The sequence below is a fragment of the Mytilus californianus genome, unplaced genomic scaffold, assembly GCF_021869535.1.
Source record: "Mytilus californianus isolate M0D057914Y unplaced genomic scaffold, xbMytCali1.0.p SCAF_4, whole genome shotgun sequence".
Taxonomy (NCBI): domain Eukaryota; kingdom Metazoa; phylum Mollusca; class Bivalvia; order Mytilida; family Mytilidae; genus Mytilus; species Mytilus californianus.
Window position 1 is genome coordinate 76,826,228 of NW_026262690.1, and position 13,183 is coordinate 76,839,410.

The 13,183-nt window shown below is 30.9% G+C and overlaps 1 protein-coding gene across 5 annotated transcripts in view; it reads right to left on the reverse strand.

The window, feature by feature from the left end:
• LOC127698725 (WD repeat-containing protein 64-like) overlaps nucleotides 1-13,183 on the reverse strand; it is a 52,861-nt gene that overhangs the window by 2,755 nt on the left and 36,923 nt on the right. The window contains exons 24-31 of one of the 5 annotated variants that reach the window (XM_052202351.1): nucleotides 12,759-12,871; nucleotides 12,280-12,397; nucleotides 11,714-11,805; nucleotides 10,606-10,723; nucleotides 10,291-10,326; nucleotides 7,808-7,888; nucleotides 5,018-5,113; nucleotides 1,150-1,324 (exon numbers count right to left, since the gene is read on the reverse strand). In XM_052202351.1, the coding sequence (XP_052058311.1) occupies nucleotides 1,163-1,324; nucleotides 5,018-5,113; nucleotides 7,808-7,888; nucleotides 10,291-10,326; nucleotides 10,606-10,723; nucleotides 11,714-11,805; nucleotides 12,280-12,397; nucleotides 12,759-12,871 (816 nt within the window). In that variant the 3' untranslated portion in view covers nucleotides 1,150-1,162. Of the gene's footprint in view, nucleotides 1-1,149; nucleotides 1,325-2,736; nucleotides 2,771-4,244; nucleotides 4,264-5,017; nucleotides 5,114-7,807; nucleotides 7,889-10,290; nucleotides 10,327-10,605; nucleotides 10,724-11,713; nucleotides 11,806-12,279; nucleotides 12,398-12,758; nucleotides 12,872-13,183 lie in introns of all 5 variants that reach the window. The other 4 variants (XM_052202353.1, XM_052202354.1, XM_052202349.1 and 1 more) reach the window with 4 other exon arrangements.

A 13,183-nucleotide genomic window follows, 5' to 3' on the forward strand; every position in this document is an offset into this window, starting at 1 on the left:
AGTTATTAGTCCAAAGAATATTCATATTTCAAGTTTGTAAATGACATTGTACTATATAAGTAGTTTCCTCTATTCCTAAATATTTCATGTACATATAACCTAGAGAAGAAAAAAAAAACCAGCAACAATTCTTTGTCTACAAGTCACCTATAAGAAATCTCATTAGATGTTTTGCACCCTGAAATATAATTATGAATGAATGCAGTTTACAGGTAACCTTTTCCAATCGTTGACAGTTAAGATAAAGCTTTATAAAGGGAAATGTTTTACAGGTAATTAAATATATATATAAAAGTTCATGCTTGTTACATTTAAAAAAAAAATTCTTTACACATACATTAACAAGTGAGAAACATCAATCAAGAATTATCTCCCTTTAAAAAATTAGCCAGATGAAAGCCTTTTTTATCTCCCCTAGTAACTTGGTCACTTCTTAATGTTTCTCACTAAACATATATCATGCATATTATACTTGTTACTATATTGATGTACCGGTATCATAAATAGCATTAAATTAATAGGTTAAAGGTTAAGAATACATGCAATGGGAAAAATTCAGAAAGATTTTTTTCAGAAAATGTCTTTAAATCTCATCTTTATTTGTTAACTGTGAATTATATGTGCAAACTGTGATGACCCTTTATATGCTGTAGACTGGTGCAAAAATAAAGTATTCTTTACAAAAGTTCTTGAACTTCAGATATCACTTATTAAAAGTTGGAGAAAACTTCTGTTTTTTAATATTTGCTGGTATCAGCAGAAGTTTTAATTCATTGTGGATTTGTCAGTGAAACATTTAGATAAATCATAATAAGCCAACAGCTGATCATCGATTGATGCTCAAAATTTTAAATAGAAAATTCCTTTAATTCAGGTCTCGACAAGGTTTTTTTTTAACGACCTTGACTACCCATGAGGGTTTTGCACGGTCAGGTCTAATGAAACTTCAACATCAATTTTCATGTTCAAATGGGATACCATGCATATGCATAGATACTCTGGTTATTTTAGGCATGACATAATGTAGTTCGTAGTAATGGAATTAAAGACAGTACTTCATGACATTTAACAAATCTGTCAGTTCTTAACTAAGTGAAAGGATGTCTATGTATCTATAAGTGGAAGGATTCTATCTACAGAGCTACTTACACATACAAATATTTCATCTTTTAACTTTAGTCTTTAAATAATCGAGTTTGTCATACTTCTTGTTCAGTTTTAGATAGAGAGAGTTGATACGAGGGAGGACATTCACTTGGGATGGCTTCCGTATCCGTAAGAATTGTTTTTGGTCCATACTAAATTGGCTGTTAGAAGGTAAACTCTACAATATCAAATTGTTAGTCACACAGAGCACAAAGTTAGAGTAGTTAGCATTCAGCTCAACAATATCAAGTTATAAAATACAGTTAGCTACACTACAACATGTTTCTCACACAAATATCCCTTTAGTTCTTTCAAGCCAGCAACTCTTACGCCATTTATGTGTTTTTACTCAAAATTATATCATTTTTTTGAGTAAAATATGTTTGACAATGAAGTAATTTTTTTTTTGTTCCAACTTTTTGATTTGTTAAATTTTTAAGTATTTTAATTTAGTATAGAATATGAATATATCTCTAAATCATTTTCAATACTGCTTATGTGAAACAATTAGATTCAGGTAGCTGAACATATTTCCTAGAGCTGTTAGCAATTTTGGTTTCAACAAATGACATTCTTGATTGAATCAAGTAGAACTGATCACTTGCATAGTCACACATACAGATGTATATGGTTCATGCTATAAAATTACTTGTCTGTTTGAAATGTTCAGGACTAAAAATTTATCATGAGACTGCAAAATAATTATCAAAGGAGAATATAGATTTGCCTAGTTATGAATACATGACCAACAATTTAATTTAACTCTTTTCTATTATTGTGGAAAAAGGGCCCCAAAAAAAATTAAATAAAACTCAAATCACTGAAGACTTTGAACAAGTTCTGTTTAGTATTATCTCAAGACTTTCCTTTAAAATGATACTTCAGAGAAAAAACCAACAACCCCTGTCCCCATAATCCTGAATCCAATATCCCTTTCAGCATCATGTTCTTGTAAAGGACTACATCTTTGGCATTTTAGATTATTAATAATTTGATTAATGCTTTAACTGCAACTAAACCAAAATATTAGATAAAAACACTTTTCTAGGGAGTCTGACATACAGACTTTTCTAATTCACAAATAAACAACAATTTCTTGTTCCAGCTTCCTACAAACAGAATGTCAGGGGTAAACCTGTTTAATTGAATCAATAAAAACTATCCAATTGTAACAGACTTGCACAAGAAAGGTAAAAGAAATTTAATACTAGAAAAAGAAAAATTTTCATTTGTCAATGTTTTGAGTCTGAACATGAATTTTCATTGAGCTTTCAGCAAAAATTTTGTCAAGTGAATAAACATATCAAAAAGGAATATCTAGCAACATCATATCATACCATATATACCAATAACATATTTTTGTTATTTTATGTGCATAGAACAAACATGACATATTCTCATAATTAAATGGACATTGTAGTTTAGAATTTTTCTGATTTACTGTCATTACAGATTATTTTGTAAATCATGTTGGAATCCTAAGTGTTGCTAGATTTGTCCATTTGCCTAAAAAAATTCTAGTTTATTAAATTGTGGCAAGTCTTGTACCTCTCTGCCTGACATATCATTCAACCAGAGAAAACGTCTTACTTTAGACATTATTTGTCTTTCTCATATCCTCCTGCTATAGAAATAAGTCTTGAGTCATTTATCATGTGACAACTTCAAATGAAATCAATGATTCAGAAAAAGGTATTTAATCTAAGCTTTAAAAAAGAACACGTGTCCCCCATGCCCTACTCACACTTTTACATTTCAATGTTCAGTGAACTAAAAATATGGATCAAAACCTTAAGTTGCCACATATATTCAACAGTTCACTTCATAATACATGTGGTCTAAGTTTAAAGTTGATGCCTTAAACCAAAATCTGATATGGGGCATACAGACAGACAGTCCTGGAAAACATAATGCCCATCTACTATTATAGGATAAAAGGATATTGTTCTGCATTTCTTATCCTTCATTTCAAAGAAATAGTTATAAGATTACACAGTTGCTGTTAAAAAAAATACACACACAAATAAAAAAACAACTTTGCTATGTGCCACATACATTGGATGTGATTATCAAAACAAAGAGTGCACACTGAGTCTGTTTCAATTGTCATTGAGTGAGTGTTGTCTTTTACTGAATTATCAAAATTATTTCAAACATGCATATTGGGAGTATATTTGCACAGTACCTTGAAGTTATCTGTGGATGGGGACTATTATGTTTGACCAAAGTCTGTAATCTATGTTTTTCTTTTAGAAAATATTTCAAAATGAAACAAGAACTATACAAAAAAGACATAACATTCGTTCTAGATCATTTAAATAGAATGTAATTTCTAAAATTGAAAAAAATAAATCTATAAAAGTTATATTGTTTTGTCTAATGTCGACATATTCAAATTAGAATACAAAACAATAAACCACAGTTTAATATGTACAAAAGCTAAATGAATCTGAGTCATATAATTATTTTAAAACTGAAAAAAAAACATGTACAAGAGTTGATTTCTCCAAGGCACTGTTAGAGTTGAAGAATTATTGTGAAGAGACCATTTCTTGTGTTCACTGTATCTAAGTTAATATCTTTCTTACATTTGTTTACTCCTACAAAAAATGCAAAGTAACTTAGTTTGCAAATATCCTTAAAATTTTTGATATCTTTATATCCTTACTAACAAAGCCTCAAATTAAACCATCATTACAAGAAATACCGGAAAAGTAAATTAAAATTAAGTTTTGATAGTCCGACAAAAAAAGTTATCCACAACTAAAGCTTTGGTTGTTACATGAACAATTAAAAAATAATCCAATAGACTTTTTGGTTATAATCCTTGGGGTGAAACAAGGGAGTATCTTAAGCCCCATATTATTTTCCTTATATATGAATGATTTAGCCCCAATTTTTGAATAATAAATTATGGTCAAAGTTGCAGAAAAATATGGATATGGTGCATGGGTATCACTGCAATATTGGCATTATACAGCATCAGACACAATGTCGCAAACAACATATAAATTAAATGTATTTATCTTGGTATTTGTGGAGTTCTATTTCACTAGTTGGAAGGGTAAGTTTTTCTAGTGTTTCTTTGGATTACTTACAATGGCCTTAAAATGTATACTGAAATAAAAATAATGCTTAACAATCATGATGATTAGAAAACACTTTTGAATAATGAAAGGATATGATTTCTTCAAGAATACAAGAGATATAGTATTCACAATGACTGCTCTTCTTAAAACAAGTTTTCTTACCAGCCAGCAGACAAGTCTATCTTATCCATTTCATGTTCTGTCCCAAGTAAAAACAATTATAGTTCAGTTATCTGCCTTCATACTGAACCTAACACATTTTATTGATGTTTTTGGTAAAGCACCTTTAAAGAATACTTTTTTTTTGTTAAGCACTGTTATAGTCCAGAACATTTCCCTATATAGTCTACTTGAATTGAAAAAAATATAAGTATAAGTAAACAAGTGGAAATGAAAATCTTGTTTTTAATAAAATTTTATCGAAAACTCCAATAAAAAAAAAGAATTAACCACTTGTAAAAAAAACTTGTACAAAGCAGAGCAGTCTTTTTCCTATCTTACAAGGATAATATTGCAGTCCCTACAGCCAGATAATGAGTACCAAATATACCATCTAATAGAAAAGATACTGTAAATTCTGAAATTATTATGTGCATTTATTATTGCGATTTTTGAAGAATGGACAAAAATGCAAGATAACTTATTGCAATTTCAGGAAACCAAGTGGCATTATTTGCGCTAATAAAAGCCTTGCAATAATTTCTGAATTTATGGTATATAATATTCTACCACTATACTTAATATTTACAGAGTGTTTACTCTACAGAGTAACATCACCATACCTTGCTTGCTCCACCAAACATAATACTGGAGGCTTCATTGTTATGAGGTAGCTTAAATGCTAACTCTGGCTCCTTTATTTTCTTTGGTGTTTTTACCTGCAGAATAAAAAATTTAAGTAAACAAATAGATTAATAAACTGAGAAATTACAATGCACAAAAAAAGTAGGTTGGGTATTTTGCTTTTATGGTTTTGTTGTTTGCTGGCTCTTTGAAGTATATCAAATTCATACTATTTATATCTTTTCTGTTTTTGAGGAATATTGAAGACAGTCATGTCAGTTTGGATTGAGAGTTAAAATGTGAAGACTAGTGTTGGAAGCTTGTAATGCTCTTAAAAGAGATGCGAAAGATACCACAGGGACATTCAAACTTATAAGTCGAAAATAAACTGACAACGCCATGGCTAAAAAAGAAAAAGACCAACAGACAAACAATAGTACTCAAAACACAACATAGAAAACTTAAGACTGAGCAAAATTTAATTGATTGATTGATTGATCAGTGTTTTACACCATTTCAGCACTATTGTGCCATTTTGTCTCAGTCAGTTTTGAAATGGTGGAGGCAGCCAAAGTGTCCAAAGGGAACCACGACCTTCGGCAGGAAAACTGACAATCCTTTTCAATTAAGATTGGTGTGGTATGCACCCACCACGTGGGGGATTCAAACTCGCAACCTTAGTGTTGACAGGCTAGTGATACAGAAGATGGACTATTTTGACCACTCGGCAACCGAGGCCCCCTTAATACTGTTAAGTATCTCTATAACTTCAAAAGATGTTTAAAGGTTCAGATCTGAACAACTATGTATGTTCTACATGCAGTTGAAATTCAACATCTATTACTGGATTGATCCCTACCAACTGATTTATAGTATAACTTGTTTTTGGTCCTAAATATGAATTGAAGAAATTCCTTGCAATGCAAAATCCTACTTTACCCATTCTTAAATGCATAATGTTATATGTTTAACCCCGCCGCATGTTTGCGCCTGTCCCAAGTCAGGAGCCATTGGCCTTTGTTAGTCTTGTATGTTTTTTAATTTTAGTTCATTTATATGTTTTGGAGTTTAGGGTGACGTCCATTTTCACTGAACTAGTACACAATTTTATTTAGGGGCCAGCTGAGGACCACCTTCAGGTGCAGGATTTTCTCGCTGCATTGAAGACCCATTGGTGGCCATCGGCTGTTGTGTGCTCTTTGGTCGTGTTGTTGTGTCTCTTTGACATATTCCCCATTTCCATTCTCAATTTTATATACATAATTTACAAATCACCATAGCAACATGATGGTACCAGGAAACATTATTAAAACAGTAAATGAATATTACAGATGTTTATTTGTGCATCTATATTTGAACAATAAAATGTCTAATTTAACTAGAGGCTCTCAAGAGCCTGTGTCGCTCACCTGATTCTACTTTGGTTTTGGAAATCATGTAAAAATAGATTAAAATCATAACAGATACCCTAATAATGAGTGAGGCCAAATTTGGTTTAATATTGGCCCTGTAATTTAATAAAAAATCCTGGTGGCCATCTTGAACAGTAAATCGGCAACAAAAGTAGCAACACTTCATCAGCACCTCATAAGAAACATTTATGCCATGTTTGGTTTCATTCCATTCAGTGCACCTCTAGAAGAAGCATTTGTATGTATTTCCCATAGGGTCTTATGTTAAAGGAAGTCCCCTCGCTGGCGGCCATCGTGGATGAAGGATCAGCTTCAAAGTAACAACACTTAGTCAGCACCTCATAAGGAACATTCATGCCATGTTTGGTTTCAATCCATTCAGTGGTTCTCTAAAAGAAGACAGTTGTATGTATTGTCCATAGGGTCCTTTGTTAAACATTGTCCCCAGCTGGTGGCCATCTTGGATGATGGATCGGCTTCAAAGTAACAACACTTGGTCAGCACTTCATAAGGAACATTCATGCCATGTTTGGTTTCATTCCATTCAGTGGTTCTCTAGAAGAAGACATTTGTATGTATTTCCCATTGGGTCCTATGTTAAACTAAGTCCCCCGCTGGCGGCCATCATGGATTATGGATCGGCTTCAAAGTAACAACATTTGATCAGAACCTCAAAAGGAACATTCATTCCATGTTTGGTTTCATTCCATTAAGTGGTTCTCTAAAAGAAGACATTTGTATGTATTTCCCATAGGGTCCTATGTTAAACATTGTCCCCAGCTGGTGGCCATCTTGGATGATGGATCGGCTTCAAAGTAACAACACTTGGTCAGCACCTCAAAAGGAACATTCATGCCATGTTTGGTTTCATTCCATTTAGTGGTTCTCTAAAAGAAGACATTTGTAAATATTTCCCATAGGGTCCTATGTTAAACTAAGTCCCCCACAGGCGGCCATCTTGGATTATGGATTGGTTTCAAAGTACCAACACTTGGTCAGCACCTCATAAGGAACATTCATGCCATGTTTGATTTCATTCCATTCAGTGGTTCTCTAAAAGAAAACATTTGAATGTATTTCCCATAGGATCCTATGTTAAACTAAGTCCCCAGCTGGCGGCCATCTTGGATGATGAATTGGCTTCAAAGTAATAACACTTGGTCAGCACCTCATAAGGAACATTCATGCCATGTTTGGTTTCGTTCCATTTTGTGGTTCTCTAGAAGTTCAAAATGTAAAAAGTTAACGACGACGGACGACGAATGACGGACGCCAAGTTGATGAGAAAAGCTCACTTGGCCCTTCGGACCAGGTGAGCTAAAAATTAACATCAAGTATGGAGGCCATTTTGAAACCTTCTCTACTGCAAAATCTTACCCTGTATACCGGTAAAGCTCTAAACACAGCTCCTTGATTCTTATCTCCTGTTATTATGCTTTCTAGATGATGATTATATGCCTAAAATTAAATACAAAATTATATCAGAGATGATAGTGGTCATAATTCTGAATGGAAGAAAGATAAGGGATGTTTGCCTCATGGAACAATACTTAAACCTCTTAATTCTTCTGCTCATATTTATAAATCACATTATTAATACTACCCAAGCATCAATTAATAGTTTTGCAGACAACTTTGTTTTTCTTTTTAAATATTTATTTTCCTCAAAAGTTGTTGGAAATTTAAAGAAATATGGATACAATCCCCAAGTGGTTATAAATACCTGGTAAAATTTATTCCCCAGCAGACAGAAACTATGAATATTTCATGTAAATTATAAAAACCTGCAAGACCATATCTAAACATCAATCTGAATAAATATTTTATGTGAGCTCACTAAAATAAAATACAAACAATATATATGTAAATGTTACATTTAATAAAAATCTTTGAACTTTTTTTTTTAATGATATTTTTTACTTGTGCATTTCGAGGTTATAAGGTCATAAAACATTAAATGTAAAACAGGATTGGTTTTATAAGGAAGTTTAACTGAAAACGCTGTTTTGTTCAACACTGGATAAATGTTATAAATAGTTCTGACAAATACAAAAGAACAAATTTATATTTTTCTTGCATCACTCCTAAAAAAAACTTTTGTTTTGTTTGACGCATTAAATACATATTATTAAATTTATCTAGCATCACACAACAGTTACACTCTATTGAAAATTCACCATTGCAGAAATTTAAGAAATTCTAACTATTTTTCAAATCGATGTACACCAAAATATCATGTTTCACTGACAATACTACAAAGAATGGAAAAATAGCCATCAATGCAACATTCTTTACTTTTGTATACACACAATGAAATTACCATAATGCTTTGATTCTCACAAAGCAATTCAAAACAAAACAGTTTCACATTTATTCTTCACTTTGCCCTTACAGCATTTGCAATAAAAATATATATTGTATTAAAATTAACACAATCCACACAATGCTAAATCTATAATTTTTGTTTATGTGATTGCACTAAAAGAGTCAAACAGACAAAAAGGTTCAAACCTACAAAACACCATTATCACATAACCAGTGCCTGCTAAGTGTTATATGTGTATAACAGTATGTTAATTCCCCATTTCAGAATCTAATGCCTTGGGTGATATGTTCAGAAGCGTTGTGATTGAATAACAATGTCTTAAACATAGAAAATTCAACCAATGGTGTGACTTTTTTTTATTTTGGGGTACAGACAATGCAATTACCTATAGACCTTTAGCTTCTGAAACAGTGAATTGTGTAAGAATTTCAATTACAATTTGTGATTTGTAAAATAAATTTTTAATGAGGCTTCTGATATTAAAGAAAAATTAGTTTCTTTCTCATTTTTATAACAGGACATATGAACAACATTTATAACTGTTCCCAATCAGCCTTAGTGGACGCAATTAAGAACAAGTGCAGGAGGGTTTGGTCTCAATTACCTTTTGAGCTAGAACTTTAACTCAGCATGTCAGACTAGTACAAATCAGGATATCTTGATATAAAATCAACATATCATCCTGAATGTGCATGTAATATTTGCAACTAGACATTATACAGTTTTCAATCACTCTATCAATATAACTTATCACTGAGTGAATTTTAAGCAATGCTGAATATCCTATAAAACAAAAATCCTAAGATGAAGATGTAATTTAATGGTATATATTTATATTTTCAATATGCCTCTCAGCTGAATTAAATTTTACTTCATTTCTGGTATATAAACATGAAATAAAAATTTGCCTTCTTTAGATGTTAAGTAATTTTAAACTTCATTTATTTTTTTAAAATGAACACATAAAATTTCTGGTATCAATATGATCACTAAAAAAAAAATTATTTGGCTCTTCTATTTACAACAGTTCAAAAGACAACATAGAGTTTGTAAGAAATCAAGAACAGTATGTGGAACAAATTCATGAAGAAAATGCATTAAGTTCCTTGGAAAAATATTTCCAACAATTTTCTGAAAAAAAAAAACCAATGATTAAGCTCCATCAGAAATTTAAATATATTTTCAAACTAGATTCAGTAATGGAAGATGGAAATAGTTCATTTAGACAGTTAGAGGGACAAATGTCACAGATTTGACTGTAAATAATTTATCTACACAGTTATAGGTACAAATGTCACAGATTTGACTGTAAGTAATTTATCTAGACAGTTAGAGGGACAAATGTCACAGATTTGATTAGCTGCCCAAAACATAAGGAAATAGTATGGTGTGATAATGTGAGCAAAAATGATTTCTGAGCTGTGAATTAAGTGTCAGATAGATCTGGTTTGTGTGGAAACAACTGTTATACACATGTTATACACATGTTCTGGCATCAAAACTTAAGTTATTTTGTAGCTCATACAAAATTCACCTTCTTATGTAGTTCTAAAAATCTGTTTAAATTATCCTGAAATAAGTAACATAATTCATTTACAATGACCACTTTAAAACTTACTGGTCTCAGATTTCTTTATTTATTTCAGCAGCCATAAAGAGGAATTCATAGACTCATCTGACTTTCCTTAAAACTTGGGTCCAAAGTATTTAAAAAAAATTTGAGTTAACTTTGCGTATGGGTACAGTGCATAACTTTATATAATTTTTCTAAAAACACAGAAGTTGTTTAAATATTCTCTATTCTATGGATCTAATCTCACTGAGACTCTAAAGAATTAAAATTAAATACCTTAGGTTTAATCAAAGCTCCAAAGAACTTTTTATCTATTTCATAGCTAAAAGGTTTTTTCTTTGGAGGAGGGGCCTCTGATTGTCTTATGTATGCTGATCTTCTAAATGGTGTCCACCTGGATAAAAATAAATAATGGCTATAAAAAATGGTTCAACCTAATCTGCAGTCCTTTTGTTATAGCTAAACTACTATCAAAATATTTTTATTCAAATAGTTTCTATTTATGGGTTACCAATTGCCTTGGATTTCATGGTTATTTTATATTTTTATATTATTTTAATTTTAACACGTAAAAAAATTCACAATTTTCAAGGTACTTTTAATGTTTAAAAATCTAATTTAAGAAATTCAAAAAGTTGTAAACAAATGAAAAATACTCAAATCCATAAATAAAAGTAATTTCAGAGTAAAGTTGAAAATAAAACATTACATTACAAAGTTATCTCCCCTGTTCCAGCATACTGTTTTTCCATTACTTTTACAATAAAATCTTCTCACTTAACTCAAGTTGCATACATAAAAATTTGAAAAAAGTGCTTGGTCAGATATGCTGAATGTTTAAAATTGTTTAAAATTTCTTTGCATTTTTTCTGTCTTTGAATGAATGATATTTATGATGGGTCTGCTTTCCTATAAGGTAAGTACATAGTTTCAAATATTTTTAAAATTTTTTGTGTGAAATGAATGAAAGTATATAAGACTTTTAATCTTATAAAGCATTGTTTCTCACATTTTCAGATGAGCTTCTGAGTTTTAATTTCAAATAATTTTTAAGAATGAAATGGCAGACAATGTGGGCATTCCTTTAGTTTTTGTTTTGTTAGCACACAATTTTAGAATGAATATAATACTTCCATATTATCAAGTGATAAAGATATATGTTTAAATTGAACTGCTTTTAACACTTGAACTAAATAAAATACGACATAATTTGTGGATATGTAATAATTTTTCAACTAAAAATAGTCACACATGTTAGTATAAGGCCACTGCTTCCTAAGATGGCACTTCCAGTTTAAACCATGATTGCATCATTGTGTTACTTGAATCTGACACTTTTTAATAGTTTTCAACTTTAATTTTGTAGGCACCAGAATAAACTTACTTCTCATTATCAAATATAAGTGGATATTCATATTTCTGTACAGTTCTTATGGTTTGTTTAGCACTTTTCTCTTGAACTGGAGCTAATGGTCCCTGAAATCAAGAAATTTTAAAAACAAAATTAGTTGAATTCACCATGATAATGGAACAAATTTACAATATAAAAATAAGAAGATTGAGACAACTATTCACCAGAGAGCAAATAATGTAGATGATAGCAACTATTGGTCCTTCTTTTATCCAAGTCTTTTATTACTGAAAATACTCATACTGGCATGGCAGTCTTACCAGGCCACTTCAGACATGCTAGAAATTAGAATATTCACAATGTCCAGTATCAAATCTTCATCGAATCAAATTTTTGTTTACCTTTGTGCAAACCAGCCAAAAGTTTCTTTTTTGTGTGGCTGAACCTCTTTTCAAATTATTTTTTATTTTAGACAGATAATTTATAACTTTATGAGTGAGCTTGATGTATGTTTCAGACAAAATAGTTTTGAAATAGCATTTATTTCTTTATTTTTGCTTACTAAAAATAAAAAGACAGCAGTTTACAAGACATTTTACCTCAGTTATATCGTAAGGAAGTGTCGGAGGACCAGCTGTTTCTTCACGTTCTGGGAATACAAACGCTCTATGCTGACCATAGAAACCTACAAATCTACCTTTGTAACCCCACCATACTCTGTAAATAAATACATTATGTAAAAAGATTAGTTTATATATTTAACAATTATTTTCAAATCTTTTTTATTTTGGTATGAAGAAATCAGCATTAATGATATACTGCAAAATTGTATTTCTGGATGTATAAATATTATTGAATAAAGACTCAATTCTGTAATTCGTTTATTTTTTAATTTATGTCATTAAATTTTATTTTGATTTAATGAACTTTACTAGAGACTCTTTGCAGATATCTTAACCTGACCAATTTGTCAGTTAACCTTAACAGAATGGGATGCAGCAGAAAATTTAACATCAACTTCAATAGAAAGGGTCAGCTATTTAAAGAACATACTTAAGTATATCAAAGAGAAATTTACCTGACTGATCCATCTGTAGATCCTGACAGAATGCACTTTAATGAGTTAATATAAACAAGGGAAACAACTTTCACAAGATGAGCTCTCCAGCTGATCACTTGTTTTATTGCACTCTACAATCACAGAAAATAAAAAATAAATAAATTAAACAGAAAATGAATATCTTCATATAGATTATCATTTTGTTGTGAGAAAGTAAATTTACGTTACGAGATGTGAGAAACATCATAACTCATGAGCAACCAAAAGGAGAATTAGTTTCTCCCATATTTTTTTCAGTCTTGTGTAAAACCCCATAACCCGATAGGACAACAATTGTGATGTTGCCAACAAATCTACCAAAACTTTTATTCTTTAAGGTTAAGCTTTATCAATGTCTTAATAACAATATTGAGTTGAAATACACAGTTATTCATGCAAACCAG